This window comes from Lagopus leucura, unplaced genomic scaffold (genome assembly GCF_019238085.1).
Source record: "Lagopus leucura isolate 7727_CA_CO unplaced genomic scaffold, USGS_WTPT01 Super-Scaffold_100008, whole genome shotgun sequence".
Taxonomy (NCBI): Eukaryota; Metazoa; Chordata; class Aves; order Galliformes; family Phasianidae; genus Lagopus; species Lagopus leucura.
Window position 1 is genome coordinate 19,213,881 of NW_024962265.1, and position 12,979 is coordinate 19,226,859.

At 38.3% G+C, this 12,979-nt stretch overlaps 1 protein-coding gene across 3 annotated transcripts in view; it reads right to left on the reverse strand.

Annotated features, from left to right (window-relative positions):
- PLXNB2 (plexin B2) overlaps nt 1-12,979 on the reverse strand; it is a 249,621-nt gene that overhangs the window by 24,264 nt on the left and 212,378 nt on the right. For all 3 annotated transcript variants that reach the window (XM_042872395.1, XM_042872396.1, XM_042872397.1), the window contains 8 exons: nt 9,464-9,600; nt 8,386-8,553; nt 7,345-7,453; nt 5,649-5,876; nt 5,015-5,191; nt 4,487-4,626; nt 3,237-3,337; nt 772-1,001 (listed from right to left, as the gene is read on the reverse strand). In XM_042872395.1, coding sequence (XP_042728329.1) covers nt 772-1,001; nt 3,237-3,337; nt 4,487-4,626; nt 5,015-5,191; nt 5,649-5,876; nt 7,345-7,453; nt 8,386-8,553; nt 9,464-9,600 — 1,290 coding nt within the window. The remainder of the gene's footprint in view (nt 1-771; nt 1,002-3,236; nt 3,338-4,486; nt 4,627-5,014; nt 5,192-5,648; nt 5,877-7,344; nt 7,454-8,385; nt 8,554-9,463; nt 9,601-12,979) is intronic.

Genomic DNA, 12,979 nt, shown 5'->3' on the forward strand with positions numbered 1-12,979 from the left:
GGTAGAGAAAGAACAATAATGTGTTCTGTGACAATTTTTTTAAAAAGGAAAATCAACTCTCCTCTTTCCCAAATTCCCAGTCCTTTCACATCATATTATAAAGCCACTAATCTAAGTAAGTGCACCTGGGAATGCACTCTGTTCTGCCAGAAACTATAATGTTACCATTAACTAGCTCAACACTGGAGTCTCATTAAAGAATAAGAAGTAGATAGGAGCCTAAATCTATATTTAGGTGTCTGACAATCAGCTCAGTTTTTGAGTGTGAGCAATTAGATATCTTTTTGGAGGAGCTGAGTACTCATCAATCATTTTTATGAATAGGGCACTTGTTTCTGGAGGAGCCTATGTCTTGGGCTGTCTGGGAGAAAAATCCGGCTGACAGCTTCCAAGAGGTAACTGGTAACCACAGCACCTAGCTGAACCAAGAGGGAATCACCATTCCCTTGGACACATTTCTTAAAAAGATAAACATACACTAACATGTAACAGCAGCTTTTACAGCAGGTAATATCTGTTTTCCTGCAGCCGCTGTAATGATGACTAAGGCTATGGTACATGATATGGCTGGTTCTACAGAAATGCCTGTCTGTAACTCCAGGAAGTTCTGGCTGCAGTGCCACAGATTTGGCTTTGGTTACTATGGAACCAGAATCTTTAGAAAATGGCTTATTTCTATGGACTTCGTTTCACTTGTACTTGCAAACCTACTGTGTTGAATGCCAAGGTATGCCAAGCGAAGAGACAAAGTGAATCTACTTCAATACTCACATTAATGAGAAATGATTTGCTATTGAGGAGGTTGGAGAACTGGTTCAGAGCCTGCTCCACAGTCTGCCGCCGAGCCTCTGGAATGTCCAGCTTTCCTGTAATCATCACATCCTTCTCCCCATCTTTGGAGGGCAAGAAGAAGACTCTGTCCGTGTATGTTTTGTAGTCCAGTACTGGGATTCCAGCTTCATTTACATCATTTGTCTGATCCTCCATCTCTATCATTAGATCTAGAACACAGTTGAACAGTTGATTTTAAAAAAAACCTGCATCTTTTTTCTTTTTTTTTGGTAGCACAATCGCTTTGGGTACCACACAGCATAGAAGAAGTAACTCATCACTGAAAACTCTATCTCAACTCACATTTTCTCTTGTTATTTTTGCCAATTATCCTGTTAGCTATGACCACAGCTAATCCTCTGGTGACATGCGCATCTGTCTGTAGCACAGATGGTTTCCTTGTTTACATCTATTGAAAGACAGTCTTAATGGATGTCTGAGTGAGTTCATACGTATGAACCTGGGGTTGCTGCAAAGAGCAAAAAACTGACACAGCAATACTGTTTTTTCAGCTTTTCAAAGTATGTTCTATTTCCTCTGAATCCATGCAGTAATGAAAGTTATTTTTAAAAACACATAGCAATGCAGGAGAAGTACAGTTTAAAACATAAAGAACACTAATTTAATTGAGAGGAAGGGAATGGCAGGAAGGAAGAAGGTTAAATATCTTGCTGAAATTGATGGAGACATTTCTGTGGGACTCAGAAACTTTGCATTTCTTAAAAGGACAACAACTAGGGAATCATCTTTCGGAAGAGCTATTTTAACTGAAGGATTTCCAATTATCCAGTATTGTTGATTGACTAGAATACCATGTTAATTAGTACAGTGACCTTGTGTCTCTGCAATTTTATTGCTCATATGCATTCATTTACCCCTTTATTTTAGAGCAGTCAGCAAACCCTAAGAGAGAAAGCGTCTTGTGGTTTCCAGCTCTTTGGTATTTGCACTTCCTCCCTGATGGCTCTTCTCTTGACTATTCTTGGTCCTACGTATTTCAGACTGTCTGTATTTCATGCTGCTGTCATTATAGCTTTACACTATTGTGGCTCTAGAACGTGTTTTGACTTCAGTGTTTCACTTTACTGTCAGCCAAGGTGGATGCAGTTTGGAAACTGGATTGCTCCTTGCAGATGCTTTCTGTTTCCTCAGTATTTGTGCTTAATGGAGCAGAGAGGAAACCTTCAACCCACCAAACACCAGGAGTCTGCAGCACCCTCCAGGGAGGATCAGCAAGAGAAAGGCACCTTTTCCTTTCAGAAATGAGTATGAGGTTTTGCATTGAGGAGGCAGTTGGAGAGAGCGCTGTTAACTTTGATTAAACCTTTCACATTTCAAAATGCAGTTTGAAATTAAGCTTCCCTAGTAACAGTTTTTGATTCAAAGATTTGTTTCTGGGTTGTGTCTAGAACATGGAAAGAGTTAGCATTCCAGAGAAAGAAAGTTGAAAGGAAAGAACATTCAGTCTCCAACATTTCTGGAAAACAAGACTTAGAGAAGCTCCAAGTATGGCAGAAGTCACTGAGATACCCAAGCTCCTAACATTAGTTTCAAACTCTAACCTGAAATTGGTGTTTAATTCAATCCTTCTTGTTAGCTGCTGTCAGCATGAAGTAATCTATTTCTCTGTAGAATAAAACCTGTGGCTTTTTTAGTAGGGATTATTTCAACACGACCCAACAGCAAGTCTAATTAGCTAATGAGGTGACATTTCATGGTAATCATTTAGGCCAATATTTGCAATGTTTGCATTCAGATGCTTAATTTAAGCATTGCAATGAGTGGTTCAACATGTAGAAATGCTGAGCCTACACACCTCCTGCTGTCCTCCCTGGGATGATGTTTCTAGATTTATACAAAACAATTAGCTAGCTTCTCAAATCAAGCATAGGGTCTTGCCATGATAAACTGTACAACATACTATTTCTTTCCTGTGTGCTTACCAATTATCCCTTTGCAGACTGATTGCTGAAAATACATTTTGCAGGTCTGAAAATCATTTTTCATGTACATACTTGGCATATATTGCCATTGTGCTAAATACTAAGTGGACAGTTAGTTACTGCGAACCTCTCTTTCCTCTGTGTCAATCCACTCACATTTGTGAACGTGCATAAATAACTACAAATAACCCCTATCTCAACTATTTTTATTTTGTAATAGAAAACTGTGCTTCCTTTAGACTAAAACTGTCCATTTCCTTTAAGAACCTCAACTCCATATTTTACATAATTTATGATTTTTATACATAATAGCAAAATGTTTGCTCTGTGTCAATACCTGTAATCAAAACTACCAAGACCTACTTTGAATTATTTGTTCTCAAGAGATAGTTTTAGCAACATAGCATCACAGGTCTTCCAATTGCTCAAGAGGACTCACAGCAGTGCAAATATCTGTCATACCTGTGAATTCCTTCTTGCACCGGTCTCTGACACTCTCCTCCAGGCCTTCAAGTTGAGATTTAATTTTTTCATACTCTCGTTCTGCTTGCTGGCTCTTCCGTCTTTATGGAATAAAAATAAGATTTACAAAAGTTACAAATTGTAAAATCAAATAGTTTGCAACAGGGGATGATGGGAGGACCGCTCTTGGCTTAGATTTCCGTTTGAACACTACTGACAGATGAAGAAATGGAGAACAGCATCAGTAGCTCAAATTTAGTGCCAATCACCCTAGCATCACCACAGACATGCTACTTGAAAGCGTGCTGGGCAGACATTTGAAATCCAATAAGCACTAAGCTACAAATATTTATACATACAAATCCTATATATTCAGTACAGAAGCTTAATTTGTATGCACCAAACAAAGACTACTTGCAGTATGTTCTACACTAGCTATGAGGCATCCAGGGTATGCAACAAGAAGTGAACCAAGGAGGCTACAGAAAATCTGCTCTGCTGATACACACCATTGGAATGAAATCCACCTACTCTTAAGGTCTGTGCATGAGGTCAGTGTATTACTAACCTCAAAATTATGCTAAGTAGGTCTCAAGTGAAGTACAGACATTGTTCTGGACCTTTGTGAAGTGTGAACTTAATAATGAAATTTATGTGTGGGTAAAACTTATCTCAGCTTGAAAGACCAAAATGACCACTAAGCCAAATACATCCCAGCTTGGAGTTACAGTGGACTGAGGCAGTATAAATGTGGATGAATATGTATGCAGAATAGGTTATATCCTTCAGGAGAGGCACGTTAGCAGCCATTTCAAGAATGTTATGTGTGCCACTTCGCAGTTGCGCACTAGGCAAACCTGGGACCAATTGTTGTGCTCACGTCTAAAGGACACACCATGCTGACTGACACACAGAATCACAGAATCACAGAATGGCCAGGGTTGGAAGGGACCTCAAGGATCATGAATCTTCAACCCCCTGCCACATGCAGGGCCACCAACCTCCACGTTTAATGCTAAACCAGGCTGCCTAGGGCCTCATCCAACCTGGCCTTGAACACCTACACATTATTTGGTGTGCGTGAGAGGAATAAACTGGTGCTCAGACATATTTCCAGCCTTAACTGATTTTCTTAACTCTATAGCTCTTAAAATTTATATTTTGTTGGTTGAGCTCAGAACAATCAGGTATTACCTTCTAAACTGTAGGACACAGGACAACAAAAGGACATAATTAAAGGAACTTCTTACCTGTAACAGATGATAGAAATGATGATGATTGCTATCATAGGAATAAGTACCAGTGGCAAAATAAGATTCAGTGGGATGTCACTCACACGTGTATCATATTCCACTCTTCCAAGGACCCATTCACGGAGTCCAAATTTCACCTAATTAGGTAAGCACAGACATTTGCCTCAAGAACTGCAAATGGACAGTGGCTCACTTTTCAATTGTGCTCTAAATTCTTAGTAATTCTCACTAAGTGAATTTCTAGCTCAATTTGCCAAACAAAAGAAACATTTCTGAATATTTTATACAAAATTTAGGTCACCAGCACTTTATTCTATGAAATAATTCTACTTTACTTTGCAGAGGAAGAAAAATTCCCAGCTTGCCTAGCTAGAATTTTACAATCCCGTGTGAAGAATGTACAGCTCGGCAGCTTGGGAACACTCTTTACATGTGACATCCTCTAGACAAGAGGCAGAAACTGGAGGAAGAAAGAACTGCAAGGAGTTTCTTTACAGTATACATTATATTGAAAAGGTAACTTACAATGAATTCTGGAAGGTTATTGATCATATCCCTTTTCTGCCTTTTCTTTGGCTGTGGCTGTACTTCAGGCGGCTCACAATATAAGTCTGTTTCAGTCAGTGTCTTTATGTTGCAAGGCTCATCACCTACAAAAGCCTGGGCCTCGTCAATGGTCATGGCTTTGTTCAGGTTACTGCCCTAGACAGAAAATAAAAGAGTAAGTCATTAAGGCAAAGTCTTGGGATACGAGAAATCCCGAGTTGATAATTTCTATTTGGATCATTTTGAGCAGCAGATGTGAGTCATACTGTAGTGTACAGAAGAGCAGAGTGGAGGTGGAGGGGAATCATACAATTCCTTCTCCTTTTCTTCTTGACGCAAGAAGAAAAGTTCCCTGCAGTCCTTGAGAGCTCTCTGAGAGAAGAAATTTCCAAAGGCCAGACTCAACAGTAGTGGAGTCCTGGGGAAACCCAAAGTATGGCAAAAAGGCCTCTGAGAAGAGCAGGGGAGGGAAAGGAAAGACAATATTTATTATCTAGCAGGGGTAAGGCATTAACAGCTGTTCATTATAGGTTAAGGGTTTTTGAAAGAAAGGAAAGATCTCACACACGTATCAAGGACAAAGTGAGTAACCATAATCTCTTAATAAATTTACCTTTGCATTTATAAGTTTGTTGACTTGCTTTTTGATGCCATCTGTGAAATTTTCAAAGGTTGGGTCTGCAACATATGTAAATGAATGGCTCTCATTTTTTACAACCAACTGATAATGATCCATTAGAATAATAGTGGTAATGTTATAGTTTTCTGGATCTTCCAATATTGGTAGTGAAGAAAAAACCACTGTGGTTTCATTAAGTCTCATAACACAGTTTCCAACAAACTATAAGAAACAAGAGAAGAACATGAACATATTAGAGTTTGATTGGTCCTTATACATAAGTGTTGATAACTTCACACTTCAGAAATGAAAACACTGGCGTTGTATCCTCTTCATACAGAAAAAATAACACAGTATTTGGTACTTGCTAAAAAGAAAAGAAAAAGCAATAATGACGGGAACAAATTGTTGATTCATTATATCCTAGCAGCTGTCCCCAGAAAAAACACAGCTCACTTTCCATTGCCTCCAAATTCTGTGGCTCTGGACAACTGGGCTGATATCAGTAAATTGCTTTAAAATTAAGAGGTTTACATGGGAAGTTTAATCCAGATCATCTTCTGAACCATAAAGTGTCTCAGGTTCTTTTTACTGACACAGTAGAATACCTTGCTGAAATTCAAGACAATTACAAAGTGAATTTCTGAATAAAATTTACTAATTGTTACTAATTGATAACAGCTCCATTGATCTGTCCCTCCCCTCACTCTCAGTTACGTAAATGTTCTTATCCTACAAACTCCTGCAGTCATTCAGTTACACAAACCACAGCCAACAACACTAACACACACAGCCAAGAACTCTCAGAACTTCCTCTATTAACACCTTAGTTTCTTACAGAAATCAAATGCTACTTGATAGCTTCTCCCCTAAATATTGATATTGCTACAGAAATGAAGCAAAACAAAAGATTAAAAAAGATTAAAAAGCCAGCTGGCTTTAGCATACTCTAAAAGTTGAACCACACATAAAACACTAGAAATGAAGATTAGCAATTCTATAATTATTTTTGAAATTGAGCCACACTACAGTCTTAAATTGAAAAGCTAGCCTTAAAAAAAAGCCTTAAAACACATTCTTACTGGAAGATTGTTTTCTAAGCTCTCAATCTTTGTATTAAATTGCAATCTTCATGAGAAGAGTGGGAAATTGAGACCTACAGATAATGTCAGTTCTTAACATTACAAGCAAGACGTTTGTTTTCTTTTTTAACTTTATTTATTGTTCATGTCTTTTTTTTAGGAACATGCTGTAAGTGGAATATGCTTGAAGAAAGAAAGAGAAGATTTTTTTGTTGCGCACTGACTGTGCAAGCCAAGAATGCAATACTGTAGGACTTTTAGGCAAATTGCTGAAGTTTGCAAGGAAGGAGAAAGATGAAGACAAATTACACCACTTTCAAGTTTTGTAATACATCCAGTTTACCATCCAAAGCTTAATTCTTATATCCTTATTCATTTTGAATGAAAATAATTTTAAAGCAAAAGATTATAAGATCCATGTAAAGGTAAGTGAAGATGGCGGGAGTGGGCTTTTCTCAGAGTGAGATCCAGAACAGACCCAGAAGCCTGTTCAAACGACCCTCCACCTCAAGCCCAATGAATTCAAGTGGGCAAGTTCATGCATTTTTTTAAATAGATTATGTGTTATGCATCCAGTGTGATGCCTTGCGGGGGAAAAAGAAAATTACCGTTTTGGAGCTCAGTTTGCCTGCTTCTGGACGCTCTGCATGTACCATCAGTGAGAAACTCTGGATCAGTTCAAACCCAGTTCCAGTTACTGTAATATTTCTCCCTCCACTGAAAGACAAAATTAATAGAGAAGTCAAGTAATTGGCAAAACACTACAGCTATAGATTGCTTTATCCTACAGCATTACTACTTCCACTGAGAACAGTTATGTAATTGCACACATTCTACACAAAAAAATTCTGTTAAAGCTATTGATGGCAACATCATTTAAAAACAGCAATGTCAACTTAAAAGTAATTTTCAAATAGCAGAATAGAAAAGTGCAAGTCATTTGTCAGTAGCTTTTCACTGATGCCTATTTTTGTGTGCTTTACTTCTGCAATGTTTTTGTTCAAATCCGTCCACCTACCACACACTGAGATAAAGGTGAGTGTATTTTCCACAGATCTGCAGGGAACTGGCTTCCCTATTCCTTTTCATTTGCAACATATCTTTTACAAGAGAATGTATTCATATAAGAAAAAGAACGCATACAGGTGGCCGGTGGGAACTCAAGTCTTCTCAGTAACACAGATTGAGAAGGATAGCAATCCTCAGAGCAATCCACTGAAATAAGGTTCAGTTCATAAGGAGGAAAAAAGATGTCTTTTAAATACCCTGGAGTAAATCACTAGTGATCTACCAAAGAACCCCTGAGGCCTCCAAACCACCCAAACAAAAATCAAAAGCAAGTGTGAAAAACACATCAAATTTTACATAAGCAATGCTCCCTATACATGGAGGAAGGTACCAGTTTATCTAAGAGAAGTCATGGCTGATTTTATTTTTATCATCCTATTTTTAAGATCACAATCTTACACTTCTTCCTGAAAGAAAAAATTTACTTGATTCCTCTCTGTCAACTGTGCCCAATAGGCAGAGCAGTCAGCGTATAAGTTTGAGACTATGCTAGTTTTTATTTCAAACAGTTCTATATGGAGAAAAAGCTACAACATATTCTAACCCAATTGTAAATGAAGTAATGACAAATATTTCATTACCTGCTGAAGCTATTAACAGGCTTGAACTTGGTGACAGTAGGATTCTCACTGTATGAAAATTGCACTGGTACATCAATTTTTGTTTCCCCATAGCGCATTGTGACTCCAACAGCTTCAACCTTGCTATTACGTCCTGTAACGCAAACAATCTCATCTCCAAATTCAGTGCTAGATTGCAGAAGAAAAGGAAACATCTTTAGTTACTAACATTACTGTGATCTGTATTCTTTACTATAGTACTTCATAATAACAACAATAAAAACTCTATGTTTGCTAAGCATTAGGAAATTACATGAGTAGGTAACATTTTCTCCAGATCATTTAGAGTTTTTAAGCAGATATGAAAAGCAATACTGTACGAACACAATGTGCTGCCAGCACATTTCATCTCACTCCATTCCTGGGGGGGAGAGAAGGGCAGCAATTAATAATTGATAGGACCAGAGGGAATGGTTTCAAGCTACGGCAGAGGAGATTCAGGCTGGACATTAGGAAGTATTACTTTTCAGAAAGGGTGGTCAGGCACTGGAATGGACTGCCCAGGGAGGTGGTGGAATCACCGAGCCTGGGGGTGTTCAAGGAAAGACTGGATGTTGCGTTGAGGGACATGGTTTAGTAGGAGCTATTGGGAATAGGTGAACGGTTGGACTGGGTGATCTTTTAGGTCTTTTCCAACCTTGGTGATTCTATGATTCTATGATTCTGTGATTCTATGATTCTATGATTCTATGAACAAGGGGCACAACAGGATTAAAAGTGTATATGTATATGGAACCACTGAGGAGATGTTGAGTGAGAGCATGGCCAGATATGGAGCAGCCAGTCAATCAGAGTGAGCTGAAACTGTAAAATTCTTTGCATAACTGAGTTCTTCAGCTTTGGTGATTTTTGCAGCTACCAATTCCAGCTGAAGCCTCTGAGTGAGTTTGTGTCTGAACATTATGTGCTGAACCACACTGCACAGCATGAATCACTACCTCTAAGAGATAGACAAAAGATTTGTGTAATTTCTAAAGGCCAGAAAAGGTTGATGCTTTGTTAGGATACAACTCTATTCTCCATTACCCAGGGTACGTACACATTGCAAGGCTGGCTACCGAGATAAACACGAACATCCTTCTTGGAACCAGTTGCCAGGTTCATACCAGTGATGGTAAGTGTGGTTCCACCTGCCTGTGGACCACTTTGAGGTCTTATTCCAGTAGGCTGAGGGTCCTGAAGGGAGAAAGTGATGAAACTACTTCAGAAAATTAAAATAAAATTGACATCAGTATTGACTATTATAGGAGATAATAGTAGTTTAATATTATTACCTGAAAAATAAGAAGATAAAAATAATGAAGGACAAGTCTTCTCAAATAAAAGTCTATCATTACTCATGGTGAGCAAAGGAAGAAGTAACGTGGCTTTATATGAACTTAAATTTCCTATTTGCAATATTTAGAGTTAATTGCCATTAAATCTGTGTGGGTTTTGTGTTGAATTTCTTGATTTCACATTTAATAATTCTCTCTTCCTCATGGCTGAATCTGCCTTCCCCTTTTCCTTACCCTTTCCTACATTCCACATCGGTGACAGATGAGACAGAAAAGTTTTACAGAACTGATACTAAAAAAACAAAAAGAACATTAAGATTCCATTCATGTAGGACTTTTAATTGCAGTAAAAGAGTATTGTCTCCTTTTTTACCAAGGAGCTCACAGGAAAAAAAAATTAGGAAATACTAAACTTTTCTTTATACGCCTAAAAGCTCGAAAAGGATTTCTTAAGATCAGTTGAAACAAGCTTCAAATTGTCATGAAATTTTTCAGAAATAAAAATTTCTCAAATAAGTTCACTCCTTTTTTCTCAATTCATTCTTTGTTTCTGTGACTGCATTCCCAGAGATATGACAAATACTATAAATTAACAGTGAAGGCTTTTCATGAGAAATGCAATTTAATTACTTCATCCCTAAGTAGTCCCTGCTCCCAGTTGAGGAAATCACTGCTATTCAGGACACCTCTGAATTAAGAGTGTGAGTGAAGCCATGTAAGTGGCTTGAGATCCCTCAGCCTGGCTTCAGCACGCGCTGCCTGCCAACTTGCTAAAATGAGTGGATGATGGTGAAGTCCAGCCTTAGGGCAGTGCTCTGTGCAGCATGTCCATGATGGTCAACAGTGAGGGGACCTGGCAGCTCACACTGATGGTTGGACTTGCTGGTCTTGAAGGTCTTTTCGAAACTAGATGATTCTAGCTGATTCTAGATGGTTATGGTTGGCGACCCTGCACACAGCAGGAGAGTTGAAACTTTTCTATGAAACATTCTGTGATTCTATAAATCTATGAACAAAGGAAGAGCAAAGACATTTGAGGACTTCCTTCTCTGATCAGGGTTTACCTGATCACCATCACATCGCATAGATGCTCACTCAGAGGACTGGCCATGCTCAGAGGGGGAAAGGCAATGCTCAGAAAGTTTTGCTGACTAGTCACATAGCAAAAAGCTTTCACTTGCGATTTTTTACTCACGAAAAGTCTGCCGTCTCTGTGTCAGCTTGCAGCTACAAATACAGTGGTTTGTGAGTGGCTGGTAGAAGAGGGAATGATGTACCGGAGTTGGGCTGAAAGCTCAGCAAGCCATTGACAGGTATTTAACAAATAGCAGGAATTTGTAAAAATGCATTCAGTTGACCTTGTGATTACTTGACAAATTTGTTTTATTGAAGCACTGATATTATAGAAACATAGAGAACTTGTACTTGCTGTGCTTGTTATATACTTTCATGTCTGAGCAACTTCCCTCTGAAGGAATGTATCACGGTTCAGCACACTTCACAAATCCACAATGACAACTGTAATTTGCTCTCAAGTCATTGAGCTTTAGGAATATGCTTTAACACTAATTGGGTGTCAATTGCTTTTCTTCCCTAAGAGAAATCTGTTTGTAAACCCTTCACTCCTCAAGATGTACGATGATATAGCACGTGACTGCTCTCATGAACTAACCTCTGATTTCTTTTTAATTTAATACATCACTTGAGTTACAACATTTTATGTAAGGAATTGACTCAAAGTAATTTTTAAGCATAGTTTAAATAAAAGGGAAAATTGATTCAACATAATAGAGTTGACTAAAACTGCTTACTTAGATCTATACAGCCCTCTCTGTGCATACTCTTCTTCAGATTTAATTGCTTGCTGATTTAACCTAAATTGAGATTACACAAGGGTAAATAAAAGATTTGAGTAGGCCAGTTTTAAAAGTCACATCTGAAGCTTGAATTAACATGTCTTGATCTGCTCTTCACAAAAAAGCTCATTGGTGGCTTTTTGAAACTCAATTTTGTTGATTAAAAATACTACAACTGAAGATGTGTTGCTCATAAAAACTTACAAACACCTTACATTTAACCTTAACAGACAGAAAACCATGCTTTTTATTAACTTCAAATTAAGTTTTGATTGCTACAAAGTGTTAAGTATATTGGACTAGTACATTATAGCCAGTAAAAATCCACAGCAACAGATAGATGGATGTGGGAGGTACAGCTTCAAGAAGTCAACATTCCCCCAAAACTACTGAAAAATTAGTGGACAAATTCTTTACCCCTCAACCTCAGGAAAAAACTATGTAGACTGTGTAGCCCTTTTTCTAAACTCTATCTGTCAAACTTTTATACAAAGATAAATAACTACACCGTTAAAGCTCAGTTGGGTATCTGATCCATAACATAGGCAGTGCAACAGTTGGTTCAGTAGCTAACAATCAGCAAATACCAATTAAATACATGAATAACTACAAACCTCTATGAATAACAACAGCAACGCGGATGTGAAACAAGTACCCGTTCCATTTTCTCCAGAATTTCCTTTTTTTATTAGAAAGACTCTGGCTCTGCTAATAGTTAAAGAGCTAAAAGGAGATGGATCCAAGCTTTTTGCAGTGGTGCCCAGGGACACTTTCAAGAGGCAAATGGAATCTGCTCTGGGCGTCCCTGCTTGAGGAAGAGCCGCACCGTTTGGCTTCCTGAGATCCCTGTCAACCTCATCTGTTCCGTGATTCTGCATCATTTTGTGAAAACCCAGCAATGCCAAAAAAGAGAACGGTACCCACGCCTTGCCCCACTTCTACAACACAGCTGCAATGTGTAGCCAGCACATCTCAGCTTCATTTCAGGTTAATGAAAAGCTGAGGCCAAGAATTGCTATGGTAGCTACCACAAGTAGCAGCTGAGCAAGTGGAATAGTTACGTTTCACCCTTATTTTCTCTTCAATCGCCATTTTTGCAGCAATCCCTCAAAGGGCTATTTTAAAACAGCTTAATCCAAAGTATTCATATTTAACCTATTTAAACTAATTTTGAAATTACAAAGAACACTCCAGGGACTAAATAACGTGGACATCCAGTAAAGATCTAATAAGGAGAAGCTAAACTAAGCTCTGTGTGCAGAGGAGTTTTTCAGGATGACCACTAAAACAATGCATCATAAAGGAACAGCTTGTTACCACAAACTTGTCAGTAATTCAGTAATTCTAATTTGCTGTTTTCTGTTTCACAGTCTTCTCCTTTTCCTTTTCCTTTTCCTTTTCCTTTTCCTTTTCCTTTTCCTT